At 34.5% G+C, this 14,264-nt stretch overlaps 2 protein-coding genes across 2 annotated transcripts; one reads left to right on the top strand and one right to left on the bottom strand.

Annotated features, from left to right (window-relative positions):
• Positions 1–1,176: 1,176 nt before the first annotated feature.
• On the top strand, positions 1,177–10,154 carry atp6ap2 (ATPase H+ transporting accessory protein 2). The gene is made up of 9 exons (XM_081385320.1): positions 1,177–1,333; positions 1,938–2,068; positions 2,152–2,280; positions 5,931–6,026; positions 6,651–6,788; positions 7,181–7,234; positions 7,411–7,560; positions 8,875–8,994; positions 9,389–10,154. Exons 1-9 carry the CDS (start codon positions 1,282–1,284, stop codon positions 9,581–9,583), a joined length of 1,065 nt encoding a protein of 354 aa, XP_081241446.1. The 5' UTR covers positions 1,177–1,281; the 3' UTR covers positions 9,584–10,154.
• Positions 10,150–12,893, bottom strand: LOC308702467 (uncharacterized protein). Its single transcript, XM_081385321.1, has 5 exons — positions 12,854–12,893; positions 12,425–12,754; positions 12,106–12,228; positions 11,833–11,927; positions 10,150–11,449 (listed from the first exon to the last, which is right to left on the bottom strand). The coding sequence occupies exons 1-5, from the start codon at positions 12,879–12,881 to the stop codon at positions 11,321–11,323; spliced, it is 705 nt and encodes a 234-aa protein (XP_081241447.1). The 5' UTR covers positions 12,882–12,893; the 3' UTR covers positions 10,150–11,320.
• Between the last annotated feature and the right edge of the window lie 1,371 nt (positions 12,894–14,264).

Raw genomic sequence — 14,264 nt, 5'->3', positions numbered from 1 at the left:
AAATGGTGTCCAGTCACACGAACACCTAAAATATACACGTTCTCGAAGTTCTTGATGTTAATTTAAAAAGTTGTGCATCATCTCGGCATATTTTACTGGTTACGTGGTTTTACTAGGCCTACATGAGTCATCTCTCTTTTTCTTTTTTTTTACATTTAATTGCATTATCCAACATTAGCAACGTCTGATTCATTATTATTAGTAGAATCTGATTAGAATCTGAAGTTCATTTAGACATGCATATATTATTTTTTACAGCTTTTTTTAGGCTAGGCCTACTTCACTTTCCACCCAGACTTTATTTTCAATTTATTATTAAATAATTATTTGTCACCTCTTCGAGATGTAGGCTAGGCTACATTTATTTTGAAGTATATCATGACTCATTTAAGGCTTCTCTGCCGAACATATGGTGACGGTCTGATTTGAATGCATGTGTAAGGTAGGTAATCTTAGCTGGTGAATGATCGCTGTTGCGCGGAGATCGACGCGAGCGATGCGAGCGGTGAGTGACGGAGCAAGAGCTCCTCCAAGCGGAGAGCGATGATATTACAACACAAGCAGCAAGGTTGAAGAGGGGGCTTGGAACTGCAAGATCGATTTGTTTGCTTGTTTCAAATAATAAAAGAAAATACAAATATACATACATTTTATGCAAATTAAACATTTCAAAAGATCTAAAAACTGCACGTTTAACGTCGGTATTGTTTTTATTCTGTGCACACTTTTAGAAAGGCTTTGATTTGTAGAAAAGATTCAATCGAATGTGTATTTATCAATAATTGCTCTAATTCCTACAGAATTTCTATACAATATGCTACTATTTAAATAATCAGAAAAATACTGTAAATTATGTTTTAAGTAGCCTGTGTAAGCTGAGACAGGCCTATGTATGTATGTATATAGCTCGTACGTAAGGTTATAGGACGTAAAAGGTTATTAAATCATATTTGTCACGTGTCCTGGTTTGAAGGTCATTCACCTATAGATAGATAGAAACAAAACTAATTTGTACAATACAGAATCATTAATAGCCCTACTTGTCCCTTGCTAAAAGCTAAATTTATGTTAATAATTTGACTTGATACTATTTTAAAAATATATTTAGAAAATGTACATTAGTGAACAAATTAATTAAAGTTTTAAGAGTCACACATTGAAAGATGAAGCGCTGAGGGACCCACCGTGACGTCATGACGCACGACGTCACGCGACACGGCTGGTCGGGGTCATGTGACCGGTGTTACGAGGAAGAGCAGTCCATCAGAAAATCCTCCCGAGATGAATCGATCAATTATGAACACAGTATTTGCGCTTTTAGGACTTTTATCAGGTAAATATGCGATATAATTCTTCTTTGACGTGTACGTGGTTTTATTTGGACGGGTCGGTGTGTTTTTAGCGTTTGTTTAATGAAATAATGGCGGCTGCAGTGAGATGCCATAATCCGCAGTCATATCAATGGATCAAATATCTCTCGTTTATACAATTGAATTCATTTAATATCATTAATTTATGTGAATTTCGTACCATATTGTGATTATATTGCTTTAGGCTGTTAAATAAAAAGGCTTTCAGTGTTAAATGTTGATAGTGAATGAGGAAGCACTAGCAGGTCATGTGACAGTCATGGCTCACTGTACAAATCCTACTTATTGATCAAAACTATATGTTAACGTTAGTTAACGCTAATTGTGTTAGGACACTGAATTTCCGTCTTTTAAATGCCACGGAGACCCAAATATTATTTGGGAAATATTTAGTTTCTGTTGCATTATTTTGCTCCCCCCCCCTTTTACTGTAATACTGTATATTTGTGTATTCATTTAAATCAAGTTTTATTCATTTATTTGAATGGAATTTAAATGTATTAAATGTTGAACCAAGTGTCATTTATTGCAAAGAAACTTATTGTTTTCTGTGTTATTTTCCCTCAGGTGTTTTGGGCGACAGTTTGACGGTTCTGCGCAGCCCGCAGTACGTGACCTTCCGGGATGGACAGTGGCCCATATCAGGAGAAAAGATCCCTGATTTAGTGGCCCTAACCATGGGCTTCTCCGTTCGTGAGGTATCATGTCTTCTTAATTGTGTAATGGCACGTAAGATGTCTTCATGAAAACACTGTGGTGAACTTGTGGTTTTGGTTTGCAGGATCTTGACTGGCCCGGTCTGGCCGCCGGCTCGCTGTTCCAACGCCCGCGTGCAAACGCTCTGATCGTCGTGCGCGGCATGGACAGCCTCGACTTTCCGAAAAACATTTCCTCTTACCCTCTCGAAAATGTGAGTGATGCATTCTCACAAGCTTGAGTTATTTTAATCTCTGCGGTGCGTGTTGTTCTCTCACTTCTTGCTTTTATGTAGGTTGTCAGTTCAACCTCAGTTGAATAAGTTAAATAAAATGACTCCCTTTAGACACAGAAAACGGGGGAAAAAATTGTAAGATTCAGAAAATCAGGATGTTTCAGGATTAAGTAGCAGCGTAGTTTCCCCACAAGACTTCCCTTATTTTCTATCATGAGACTAATGCCACTTATCTGTTTGTCTGTCTATGAATGCTAGGCTAAAGAGATGCGTCTTTAATCTACACTTAAACTGGGAGAGTGAGTCTGAGCCCCGGACATTATCAGGAAGGCTATTCCAGAGTTAAGGAGCCAAATGTGAAAACGCTCTCCCTCCTTTAGTGGACTTAGATATTCTAGGTACTATCAAAAGCCCAGAGTTTTATGACCTTAAAGAGCGTGATGGATTGTAAGGCGCTAGAAGATTAGTTAAATACCCAGGAGCTAAACCGTTTAGGGCCTTATAGGTCAGTAGCAATACTTTGTAATTGATACGGAACTTAATAGGTAACCAGTGTAGAGGTAATAAAATTGGTGTTATATGATCATATTTTCTTGACCTAGTAAGAACTCTAGCAGCGGCATTTTGGACTCATTGTAGCTTGTTTATCGAGGATGAAGAACAACCAGCTCGTAATGCATTACAGTAATCTAGTCTCGAGGTCATGAATGCATGAACTAACTTTTCTGCTTCTTACTGCTTACTTAGCAATGTTTCTGAGGTGGAAGAAGGCTGTTTTTGTAACAAATGAAATATGATTTTCAAAAGACAAGTTGCTGTCTAATATAACAATTTTTTCATTTTCATTTTTTAATATTCAGAAAATCAGGATGTTTCAGGATTAAGTAGCAGCGTAGTTTCCCCACAAGACTTCCCTTATTTTCTATCATGAGACTAATGCCACTTTATCTATCTATCTATCTATCTATCTATCTATCTATCTATCTATCTATCTATCTATCTATCTATCTATCTATCTATCTATCTATCTATCTATCTATCTATCTATCTATCTATCTATCTATCTATGTCTGTCTATCTATCTCTATGTCTATCTATCTATCTATCTATCTATCTATCTATCTATCTATCTATCTATCTGTCTGTCTCTATATCTCTATGTATGTCTGTCTATCTGTCTATCTATCTATCTATCTATATATGTCTGTCTGTCTGTCTATCTATCTATCTATCTATATATGTCTGTCTGTCTGTCTATCTATCTATCTATCTATATATCTATCTATCTATATAAGTCTGTCTATCTATCTATCTATCTCTATCTGTCTATCTATCTATCTATCTATCTATCTATCTATCTATCTATCTATCTATCTATCTATCTGTCTGTCTGTCTGTCTGTCTGTCTGTCTGTCTGTCTGTCTGTCTGTCTGTCTGTCTGTCTGTCTATCTGTCTGTCTGCCTATCTATCTATCTATCTATCTATCTATCTATCTGTCTATCTGTCTGTCTCTATATCTCTATGTATGTCTGTCTATCTATCTATCTGTATATCTATCTCTCTATCTCTCTATCTATCTATCTATCTATCTATATATCTATCTATCTATCTATCTATCTATCTATCTATCTATCTGTCTGTCTCTATATCTATCTCTATCTGTCTCTCTATCTATCTATCTATCTATCTATCTATCTATCTATCTATCTATCTATCTATCTATCTATCTGTCTGTCTGTCTGTCTCTATATCTATCTCTATCTGTCTCTCTATCTATCTATCTATCTATCTATCTATCTATCTATCTATCTATCTATGTCTGTCTATCTCTATCTATCTATCTATCTATCTATCTATCTCTATGTCTATCTATCTATCTATCTATCTATCTATATATGTCTGTCTATCTTTCTATCTCTATCTATCTATCTATCTCTATGTCTATCTATCTATCTATCTATCTATCTATCTATCTATCTATCTATCTATCTGTCTGTCTGTCTGTCTCTATATCTCTATCTATGTCTATCTATCTATCTATCTATCTATCTATCTATCTATCTATCTATCTATGTCTATCTATCTATGTATGTCTATCTATCTATCTATCTATCTATCTATCTATCTATCTATCTATCTATCTATCTATCTATCTATCTGTCTGTCTGTCTCTATATCTCTATCTATATCTATCTGTCTGTCTGTCTGTCTGTCTGTCTGTCTGTCTGTCTGTCTGTCTATCTATCTATCTATCTATGTCTGTCTATCTTTCTATCTCTATGTCTATCTATCTATCTATCTGTCTATCTATCTGTCTATCTATCTATCTGTCTATCTATCTATCTGTCTATCTATCTATCTATCTATCTATCTATCTATCTATCTATCTATCTATCTATCTATCTATCTATCTATCTATGTCTGTCTATCTTTCTATCTCTATGTCTATCTATCTATCTATCTATCTATCTATCTATCTATCTATCTATCTATCTATCTATCTATCTATCTATCTATCTATCTATCTGTCTATCTGTCTGTCTCTATATCTCTATGTCTGTCTGTCTATCTATCTATCTATCTATCTATCTATCTATCTATCTATCTATCTATCTATCTATCTATCTATCTATCTATCTATCTATCTATCTATCTGTCTGTCTCTATATCTATCTCTATCTCTCTGTCTATCTATCTATCTATCTATCTATCTATCTATCTATCTGTCTGTCTCTATATCTATCTCTATCTGTCTGTCTATCTATCTATCTATCTATCTATCTATCTATCTATCTATCTATCTATCTATCTATCTATCTATCTATCTATCTATATATGTCTGTCTATCTATCTCTATCTATCTATCTCTATCTGTCTATCTATCTATCTATCTATCTATCTATCTATCTATCTATCTATCTATCTATCTATCTATCTATCTATCTATCTATCTATCTATCTATGTCTGTCTATCTATCTATCTATCTATCTATCTATCTATCTATCTATCTATCTATCTATCTATCTATCTATCTATCTATCTATCTATCTATCTATCTATCTATCTATCTATCTATCTATCTATCTATCTATCTATCTATCTATCTATCTATCTATCTATCTATCTATCTATCTATCTATCTATCTATCTATCTATATATGTCTGTCTGTCTCTATCTATCTGTCTGTCTGTCTGTCTGTCTGTCTGTCTGTCTGTCTGTCTGTCTGTCTATCTATCTGTCTATCTATGTCTGTCTGTCTATGTCTGTCTATCTGTCTATCTATCTATCTATCTATCTATCTCTATCTGTCTATCTATCTATCTATCTATCTATCTATCTATCTATCTATCTATCTATCTATCTCTATCTATCTATCTATCTATCTATCTATCTATCTATCTATCTATCTATCTATCTATCTCTATCTATCTATCTATCTATCTATCTATCTATCTATCTATCTATCTGTCTATCTGTCTCTGTCAATCAATCAATCATCTGTCTTGTCTTGTCTTTCTTTGTCTGTCTATCTAACCTATCTATCTGTCTTATTCTCTCTCTGTCTATATATCTGTCCATCCATCCATCCATTCTAAATATCTATCTATCTGTCTATCTCGTTCCAGCCGGTTCCATTCACTCTGGACAGTGTGGCGAACACTGTGCACACTTTGTTTGCTGACAGCACCCCTGTGGTCCTGCAGCTCGCCCCCAGTGAGGAGGTATGACCACGCCGAATCTCTGCTTCATTATTAGTCAACACTAACCACACACAGATGACACACACTTCTCTTATTTGCTCTGCAAATAAAGATGCACGTGAGAAATGCTTCACCCATCTGATGTAATGAAATAAGACCTACTATAAAGAACATTTTATTGGACTTCCCAACATGCAACATTTATTTATTTATTGAAAGTATTAACAGATAAAAAAGTACAGTTAATAAATGTTAAATTGTTAAATTATATATTTTTTCTATTTTAAGAAAATAATTTTTATTAATAATTATTGTAATATTGTAAGAAACAAATTGTATACTTTTATCTTATTTCTCTTTTGTCTCTTTTTTAATTGTCTTATTTGCTGGTATGGCACTAAAAAAAAGTGCTAATTATGTTTAATAATTATATTTAAAACAAATGTAAATTATAATTATTATAAGATATTATTTATAATTATTAAATTAAATTAAATTAGTTTTTAAACTGATAGACGAGTCAAAATAATTTTTTCTGTTAATCACCAGAATGTTAGTTGTTGTTAATAGATCATGTATTGAACCCAGATCATTCATTTAATAAGCGTGTAATATCAGTAAATGTCTTGATTTTGTGTGTTTTAGAGGCTGTATATGATGGGAATGGCCAACACGGTTTTTGAGGATCTGCCCGTGACCCTGCAACAGATCCGTGGACGTCTGTCCCAGGACGGATCCGTCCTCACGTCCCTTCCTCTCAGCTCTCTCAGCCGTAATAACGAGGTGAAGATGTGGTCACGTGACCCTCACCATCATAATAGCCCAACCTCCAGCACGGAAACACAAATATACATAATTCAGTGAACCACAAAACTGAGGTTTACTTTGTCCATCAATACCCTGTATATAATAAATGTAACATTTATGTGTGTCTTTTATATGTTTATTTATGTATTATTGTATACAGTATATGCACACTTTATGCAGACATGGACTGGAACAGTTACTGAAGCAGTTTTTCAGCCAAAATAGGAAGTGGCTTCTGCCTAGCTGAAATTATCGACATGTGAAAGTAGTTGTTGCGTATCGAAACATCAGTAGATGGTTGTTGTTGTTTTTTTCCCACCACAAACAAGACGCTGGTCTAAAAATACCTGTTTTTGTGTGTGTTTCAGGCTGATCTTCTGTTCTTGTCTGAGGTTCAGGTGCTATATGACATCTCCACTCTGGTCAGTTTCGCTGATGCACTTTCAATTTTATGGGTTAATTTTTGTTTCTTAGTTTGAATAATTGTTGTTTTGTTTATCTAGCCAACTTTGAATCTGCTTGCTTGTCTCATGTAGCCAGTTTCTTCAGCAACTTTATTGATTCTGTGTTATTGAAGCATCTTTGTTGTTTGCTACAGCTGCAGAAACACAAGCATCTGGCTAAAGACCCGGCTCCTGACCTGTACTCCCTCGAGCTCGCGGGATTGGAGGAGATCGCCCGCCGCTACGGCACAGACTCCCCTCAGTTCACAGACGCTACCAGGATCCTGACGTCTGCTCTGCAGAAGGTACCGAGCTTGTGTCTGTCATCTCAGGTCCTCCATTTCACTGTGCTGCTTTTCTATATAAACGCGCTAGATGGACGTGTTTGGCCAGTGCGCTCGCGTCTCGCATCTCACAGTGTTCTAAAAACGCAGCGCTCAAGTTAAAAGAAGTTAAACTTTTAAATGCATCTCGACACTTTGCGTTTTTCACTGCCTGTGTTGACTGTGTGGTGTGTGTAAATGGTCCCGAATGGGAGAAAAAACTCAAGGTCCATCTATCGCTTGTTTACATAGAGAATAATGGAAAAGCAGCGCAGTGGAATGCAAAAACATGTTCTGTGGAAACGGCTCCATACGGTTTCTCCTGTTTTGTTGTTGCTGGAGTATCCAAGGCATGAGCTCTGAAGGCTCCGCCCTCTTCTGGAAAGTGGGAGGGGGAAACAGCTCATTTGCATTTAAAGATACACACATAAAAACTGTTTTTTTTTCTTCCACCCAAAAAGGGGCATTTTGGCACTTAATGATCTGTGGGGTATTTTGAGCTGACACTTCACATACACATTCTGGGGACACCTGAGACTTATGAAATCTTGTAAATATAGTGATTTACATATGTAAAGTACATTATTTCAATAAATATTACAATTACTATTAATTACAGAATTTATTTCAGAAACTTTATTGCAAGCATGTTTTATTCAACATTTTTAAATGGAAGATGCTGAAAGATGTTAGGATGACATTAAGATTTTTTTGACATGCATTAATTTGTAGTTTATCAGATGTTTTAATGATGCTAATTATATATATATATATATATATATATATATATATATATATACATACTGTATATACTATGTATATGTATATACTATAATATATATACTGTGTATATGTGTGTATGTATATGTATATACTATAATATATATACTGTGTATATGTGTGTATGTGTATATATATATATATATATATATATATATATATATATATATATAAAATGCTATATTTTCTTTACTCAGAATAATATTTTTTCCCCTTTGATTTTAGGCTGAAATATGACGCACTTTTACTGGGTAAAATTGTGTCACATTAAAATGATTTTAATTAACTTATTAATATTTAAGACCGTGATGTAATTACTAAAGAACTACTATGACAAATTAATTTAATTAGATTTAGATATTTGCACATTTATCGAATTTATATCTGTCGTGAACATACAATCATTATTTTTCATTTATTATATTAATTAAATTTCATGATTTGAAAAAAAATCTTTTTAATATAAAGATTTTAGTAGTCTTGTAGTACAATCTGTTTGTTTGTGTATGTCGGAAGTTTGCGGACGACGTCTCCAGTGTCTATGGAAACAACGCGGTTGTTGAAGTCGTCACTGTAAAGACGTTTGAAGCCCCTCTGACCAGGAAGTCACGCTCCATCCTCGAGTCCAAGCAGATCGTAAGTTTCTGTACAAACCCAAACATTCCTACATAGAAAAACAATGATATGAAGTGTACATGAAGTTGTGCTGATGTTGGATGAGGTCCACATTTCCAGCGTTATTTTTATTCGTCAGGGTTCGAGAAGAAAGAGTCGGTTGAGGACCACTGCTGTAAGACGTTTAAAGTTGATTGCGTAGGCAGCACTAGCGTGATTAGCTAGCACTAGCGTGTTTATTCCTTTTAGAAATAGTAGCAATTGTTTTTTAGCTTTAGTGAGCATCACCTTTCAACCCATAACCTGTTTATTTTGTTCCAAAACAAAAAGACAGTTGCGGTACTGTAGAAACCGCCACAGCTGACCTACTTTTGAACGCTGAGCCACATTGAATGCTAGCGTGTGGTTGTTTCAGAGTAACCCAGGAAGCCCCTACAACCTGGCCTACAAGTACAACTTTGAGTACGCTGTTATCTTCAACATCGTCCTGTGGCTGATGATCGTGCTAGCTTTAGCCGTCATCGCTGTTTCCTACAACCTCTGGAACATGGATCCAGGATACGACAGCATCATCTACAGGATGACCAATCAGAAGATCCGAATGGACTGATGAAGTCCGTCAAACCCCATTGCATTTTGTGTTGAGTATTGAAGTGCATTTGAATGTGTGTGTGTGTGTGTGTTTTATTTTTAATGTGTGTGTGCACCACTGAATTGCTTATTGTATAAATGCTTCGTCTTTTCTGACACCATCAAACACACAAATAAAGATTATTTATTGATGCCTGTTGATAGATAGATAGATAGAGAGAAATAAAATTGCTTGTGATGCTTCTTAATCATCGTATCTTGGGGATTTGCATAATGTGAATCTACCGAAGAGGAAAATCTGATGTTAGTATGTAAAAAATTGAAATTTAACTGTATTTATTGTTTGTTGTTCAATTGATTGTGCTCCTGAATACTGGATTTAGTGTAATTATACCATTCCTATGTACATTTGTTTGTTTAATTTGCTATAAATGTCATTTTCATTGAATATAACTATAAAGTGGAAAACTACATATTACGTATGACTGTTTTTTTGTGTATAGATGTTGTTAACACCTATGAAACATTGTGTTATCATACAAAATGTACAAATGTAAGTGTATCTTAAATAAAAACTCCATCCGTCACTTAAAACAAGTTTTAATGTCTTTGAGTCACAAGTTTGCATCACTTTACTGAGCCAAACAAGGTACAGAAAGAGTAAAACACTGAAATTGTACACGTCTGAAACAAGAGAATTGCATTGCAACTATCTTAAAATTCATTTTACTTAAATGCATGCTGACATTTTACTGCTGTTTGTTCAAAAACAGGAAGTGGTCACTTTCACCAGTGTTCTCACATGACATTAACGTGATAAAACTTGCATCAATGTTGTACAAACACCAGCGTCTAGACCTGCATGTGATTTTCTTGCCATCTTCTACTTTGTTTGACATTTTTCATTTTGGCACTTCAGTTTTTCTAATGGTTTTCTGGCCTATTTTGACAGTTTTGGTTTTTGGGGGGGATTTATCAGCTTATCAGGCTATGAGACCAGCTAAATACCAACTTGACCAGACTGGGGGAACAATTACATAATCTTAAACCAACACGGTTTTGTTCAAAACTCACAATAAACCACAGAAAATATACACAATTACAGTCATTTAAAAACTTTGCTTATAGAAAACTTAGTGGTAAACCTAATGTCAAGTTGTCACATGAATTAATACATTAAGTGTCATGAACTAACAAACAATTTTAACTATTTAAAGTTATTTTATATTGTTAGTAGTATTTAATATTTAAATGTACTATTGTTGATGTCAAGTCATACAATTTGAAATGTTAAAAACTGATTTATGCTAGCATTACACTGTAAAAAGCGATCAGTTGACTTAACTTAAAAAAGTAAGGAAACCTGTTGCCTTAAAATTAAGTAAATAAACCATGCGTAGTTGAAAAAATTAAGTTATGTGGAATTGTCAATCGTCAACTTAATAATTTTAAGGCAACGTGTTTTCTCACTTTTTTTAAGTTAAGTCAGCTGATTGCTTTTTACAGTGTACCCAGGATTAATACAAGCATCGTTCATTGTTTTTTTATGTTAACGCATCAAACCTTTTTGTAAACTGAAACCGCATCAGTCAAGATTCATCTGTTAACATGTCTAAGATTACTTGGTAGCACCATCCAACAAAATATGTATTTTATAAATAAGTAAATAATATGATTCAATGCAAACGGTGACGGAAACCCATTGTCCTTTACACACCCTACAAAAAAACCCAAATACCCAAGGTGCCAAACCACCTCAACAACTTTGTAGGTTCAAGTTGTGTTGAACTCTAGGATGTGGCTTTGGCTTCTGGAGAAGCGTGTAAGTGCTGTTGATCTGTTGATTTTGTTCTCTGGAATATGTTGGCAACTCGATTTCAGAATACTAGAGAACAATAAAGATGAGATTAGGCGCTTTCACCTCACATGTGAACACATTTGATTGATTTTGTAAGTTATTTTCGCTAAATGCATGTTTTCCTATTGCTTAAGATGTTTCGCAAATTGTCAAAGTCACTACATAAGTCACCATTTCACAAGAAGTTTCGAAACATCTTCGGCTTCTAGAGAAACACTGGAATAACTCTTGTGGAAATTTTTGACACTGGCAAAGGCAAAGAGCCGAAACGTTTGTTATCTTTATCTCCTGTTTACAATAAAACACTTTTAGAGTGCTGGCCTTTTTTGCATTTTTAGCTGGAAATGTTGGAAAAAATGTCTTCCATGAACTAAAATGTCAAGTGAATCATATAGCAATGTAAGTCTTACCTGTGCGGTGTTAAAGTCCTCGAGCTGCACTGGTTCGACATTCAGGCGATGTTGTCGACTTTTTGTGGGCTTCTTAAGTTTGAGTATCAACAGACCTAAAGCCATTCATTATAAAACAGTACTTGAGTACATTTCATAGAAACTCTTCATAAAGGAATAGACTAAACTTAATTTAAATGATTATAAATAAGTGGGCAGATTCATTTTGAACATGTTATCATGTTTTTTTTATAGTATATATAGTATATAGTAGTTTTTGTACAGAAATCTCACCTATTATTGCGATAATCAGCACAATGTTCAATATGAAGGACGCAAACGTCATAATATTGTTGATCTTAGATGCCTGTTGTGGCTGATTTTCATTTTCTGTTCGATTGTGATCTTTGGCAGATTCTGTTTGAATAGAAAAAATGTTTTAGTTTTGTGTTTTTAATGCCAAATCTGATTAAAAACTTGTGATAGAGTTACATTTAAGCACATACACTTCAGTTATTGCAATAACATAGATGATCATTCATTATGAGATATTTTAGAGTTACAAAATTCATACATTTGATGTAAATTGTAAGTGTGATTTAGAAATACTTACCAGAGATGTAAAGTCTGGTGCCATTGCTGAGCTGTAGAGTTGGGGCTGTTTTTACACAATAATATATTCCTAATTCATCAATAGTAATGTTTCTAATAAATAACCGGCTCAAAGTTAGTGATGAATATTTGTCTTTGAATCTTTCGTCATTGAATTGAGCTGATGTAGAATCTGATGTGAAAGTCCGCATTATCAACACTGGAGAATCTGTCAGTTTCTGGAAAACCCAATACATCTCTTTCACACCAATCTGACAGTCTAAAGTCACGTTTTCCCCTAAATTCACCCGTTTATCTATTAAACTCTCAGTAGTCTGACACACCAGCAGAACTGTGAAGATAAAACACACACAGTAAAACACACAATACCTTCATCCAAAACTATCCAGGGAAGATCACAGTGAAAGTACACTGAGTAACTCAAACTTACAGAAGAGTAAAAGCTGCGCCGTCCTCATTCTGTGGTTGTTGAGCTCATATGCTGTAAGAAAGTTAACTTAACTATGAATCTGAGCGGAAGTGCGACTGCACACAGAAAAAAAACTGAGAGGAAACCACCAGACACCCTTGAAAAGAGGATGTAGAACTTGCACTGACCAAACTGTTTATTGCTACTAAACAGGTCAAAGTCCATGAGATACATGTACAGATTTAGACTAATCAGTTTCAAGTTTCAATTAGTTTTACATTTCATAAATACGTAAGTGCTATATTATCACCTTAACTAAATCTAATTTTGAAGTTTATTTTTCAAACCAAAAATAAGGCCAAACTTGTAATGTGTGAGGGTGTTTAAAGAACACACTCTTCTCTGCTGTAACGTATTCAAGTAAAACGGCTTCTAGAACACACACAAAAATATATATACAAGGCGGGACTTGATATTGTTCATTGGATAGTTATAGTTTGCTATTGGTCGATTTCATGTGAGCGACAGGTTGCCCCGCCCTCGCGCCAGTGAACGCATCATCAGAGAGGAAAAGATGGTTGCGTCCAAAATCACATACTCTCTTGTACTTATTTTGAATATGCACCTACTTTGCCACTCTTAAAAAAAGTATGTTCTATATAGGATTAATGTGTGTAGTATGAATGTAATCCAGACGTACTACATTCTCCATGTTGTCATTATCATGTGGTCTACTTTTTCACCTATAGGCTACTATAGTATAGGGAAGTATGCGATTTCGGATACAGCCGAAATATAGGAGCGAGTGGAAGTTATTTTGATTAAAGATGAAGAGGGAACATGAATTAACGGATAAATCATTTATTATAAATACGCCAATGTTCCATAGTGAAAAATATATATATATATATAAATTGCCAATTTTGATAGCCTATCATGGTGACTTTGATTGTGCTAGCTAGTATTTATACAGCCTCTAAACATGGAAACAAGATAACAAGCTAAATTGTATCTCTTGGACCCTAAAGTGGCTCTGTTGACTGCAGGAATCCTGCAATAGTTGTTGTTATTATATTAGCCTGTTGTTATTATTATTAATTATACATTTTAATTAAGCCATTAATAATAATTACTCAAAGTAAGTGACAAATATTACATGATATCACATCTATCACAACTAAAAGGTCAAATTGAAAATCTAGTATCCTTTTTAGATAGTTTGCAAATTAAGTCAGAGACTCTAGACCAATCAGATGATTCGAATGAAATGATTGATGACGCCATCTCCGATTCCATTTAATTTCTACAACCCATATCAAGCCTTAACAGAGTTTACGAAATAAATTACATTTATTAAATTGTAAATACACACAAAAAGAAGTGTAGGCTAGCTAGCATGTAGCCTATGGGCACTAACGCCCAGGGATCGGCA

This window comes from Scardinius erythrophthalmus (assembly GCF_964197995.2).
Source record: "Scardinius erythrophthalmus genome assembly, chromosome: 14".
Classification (NCBI taxonomy): domain Eukaryota; kingdom Metazoa; phylum Chordata; class Actinopteri; order Cypriniformes; family Leuciscidae; genus Scardinius; species Scardinius erythrophthalmus.
The sequence above is the reverse complement of the archived record's forward strand: the minus strand, read 5'-3'. Positions and strand labels throughout refer to the sequence as shown.

Excerpts from the sequence above, each read along its gene's own strand:
- LOC308702467 (XM_081385321.1), bottom strand. The coding sequence starts at position 12,881 with ATGAGGACGGCGCAGCTTTTACTCTTCT. Across the intron at positions 12,755-12,853 it reads GGCGCAGCTTTTACTCTTCT|TTCTGCTGGTGTGTCAGACT; the intron begins GTAAGTTTGAGT and ends TTATCTTCACAG. Across the intron at positions 11,450-11,832 it reads AGGACTTTAACACCGCACAG|TATTCTGAAATCGAGTTGCC; the intron begins GTAAGACTTACA and ends ATTGTTCTCTAG.
- atp6ap2 (XM_081385320.1), top strand. The coding sequence starts at position 1,282 with ATGAATCGATCAATTATGAACACAGTATTTGCGCTTTTAGGACTTTTA. Across the intron at positions 2,281-5,930 it reads CCTCTTACCCTCTCGAAAAT|CCGGTTCCATTCACTCTGGA; the intron begins GTGAGTGATGCA and ends ATCTCGTTCCAG. Across the intron at positions 7,561-8,874 it reads TGACGTCTGCTCTGCAGAAG|TTTGCGGACGACGTCTCCAG; the intron begins GTACCGAGCTTG and ends GTATGTCGGAAG.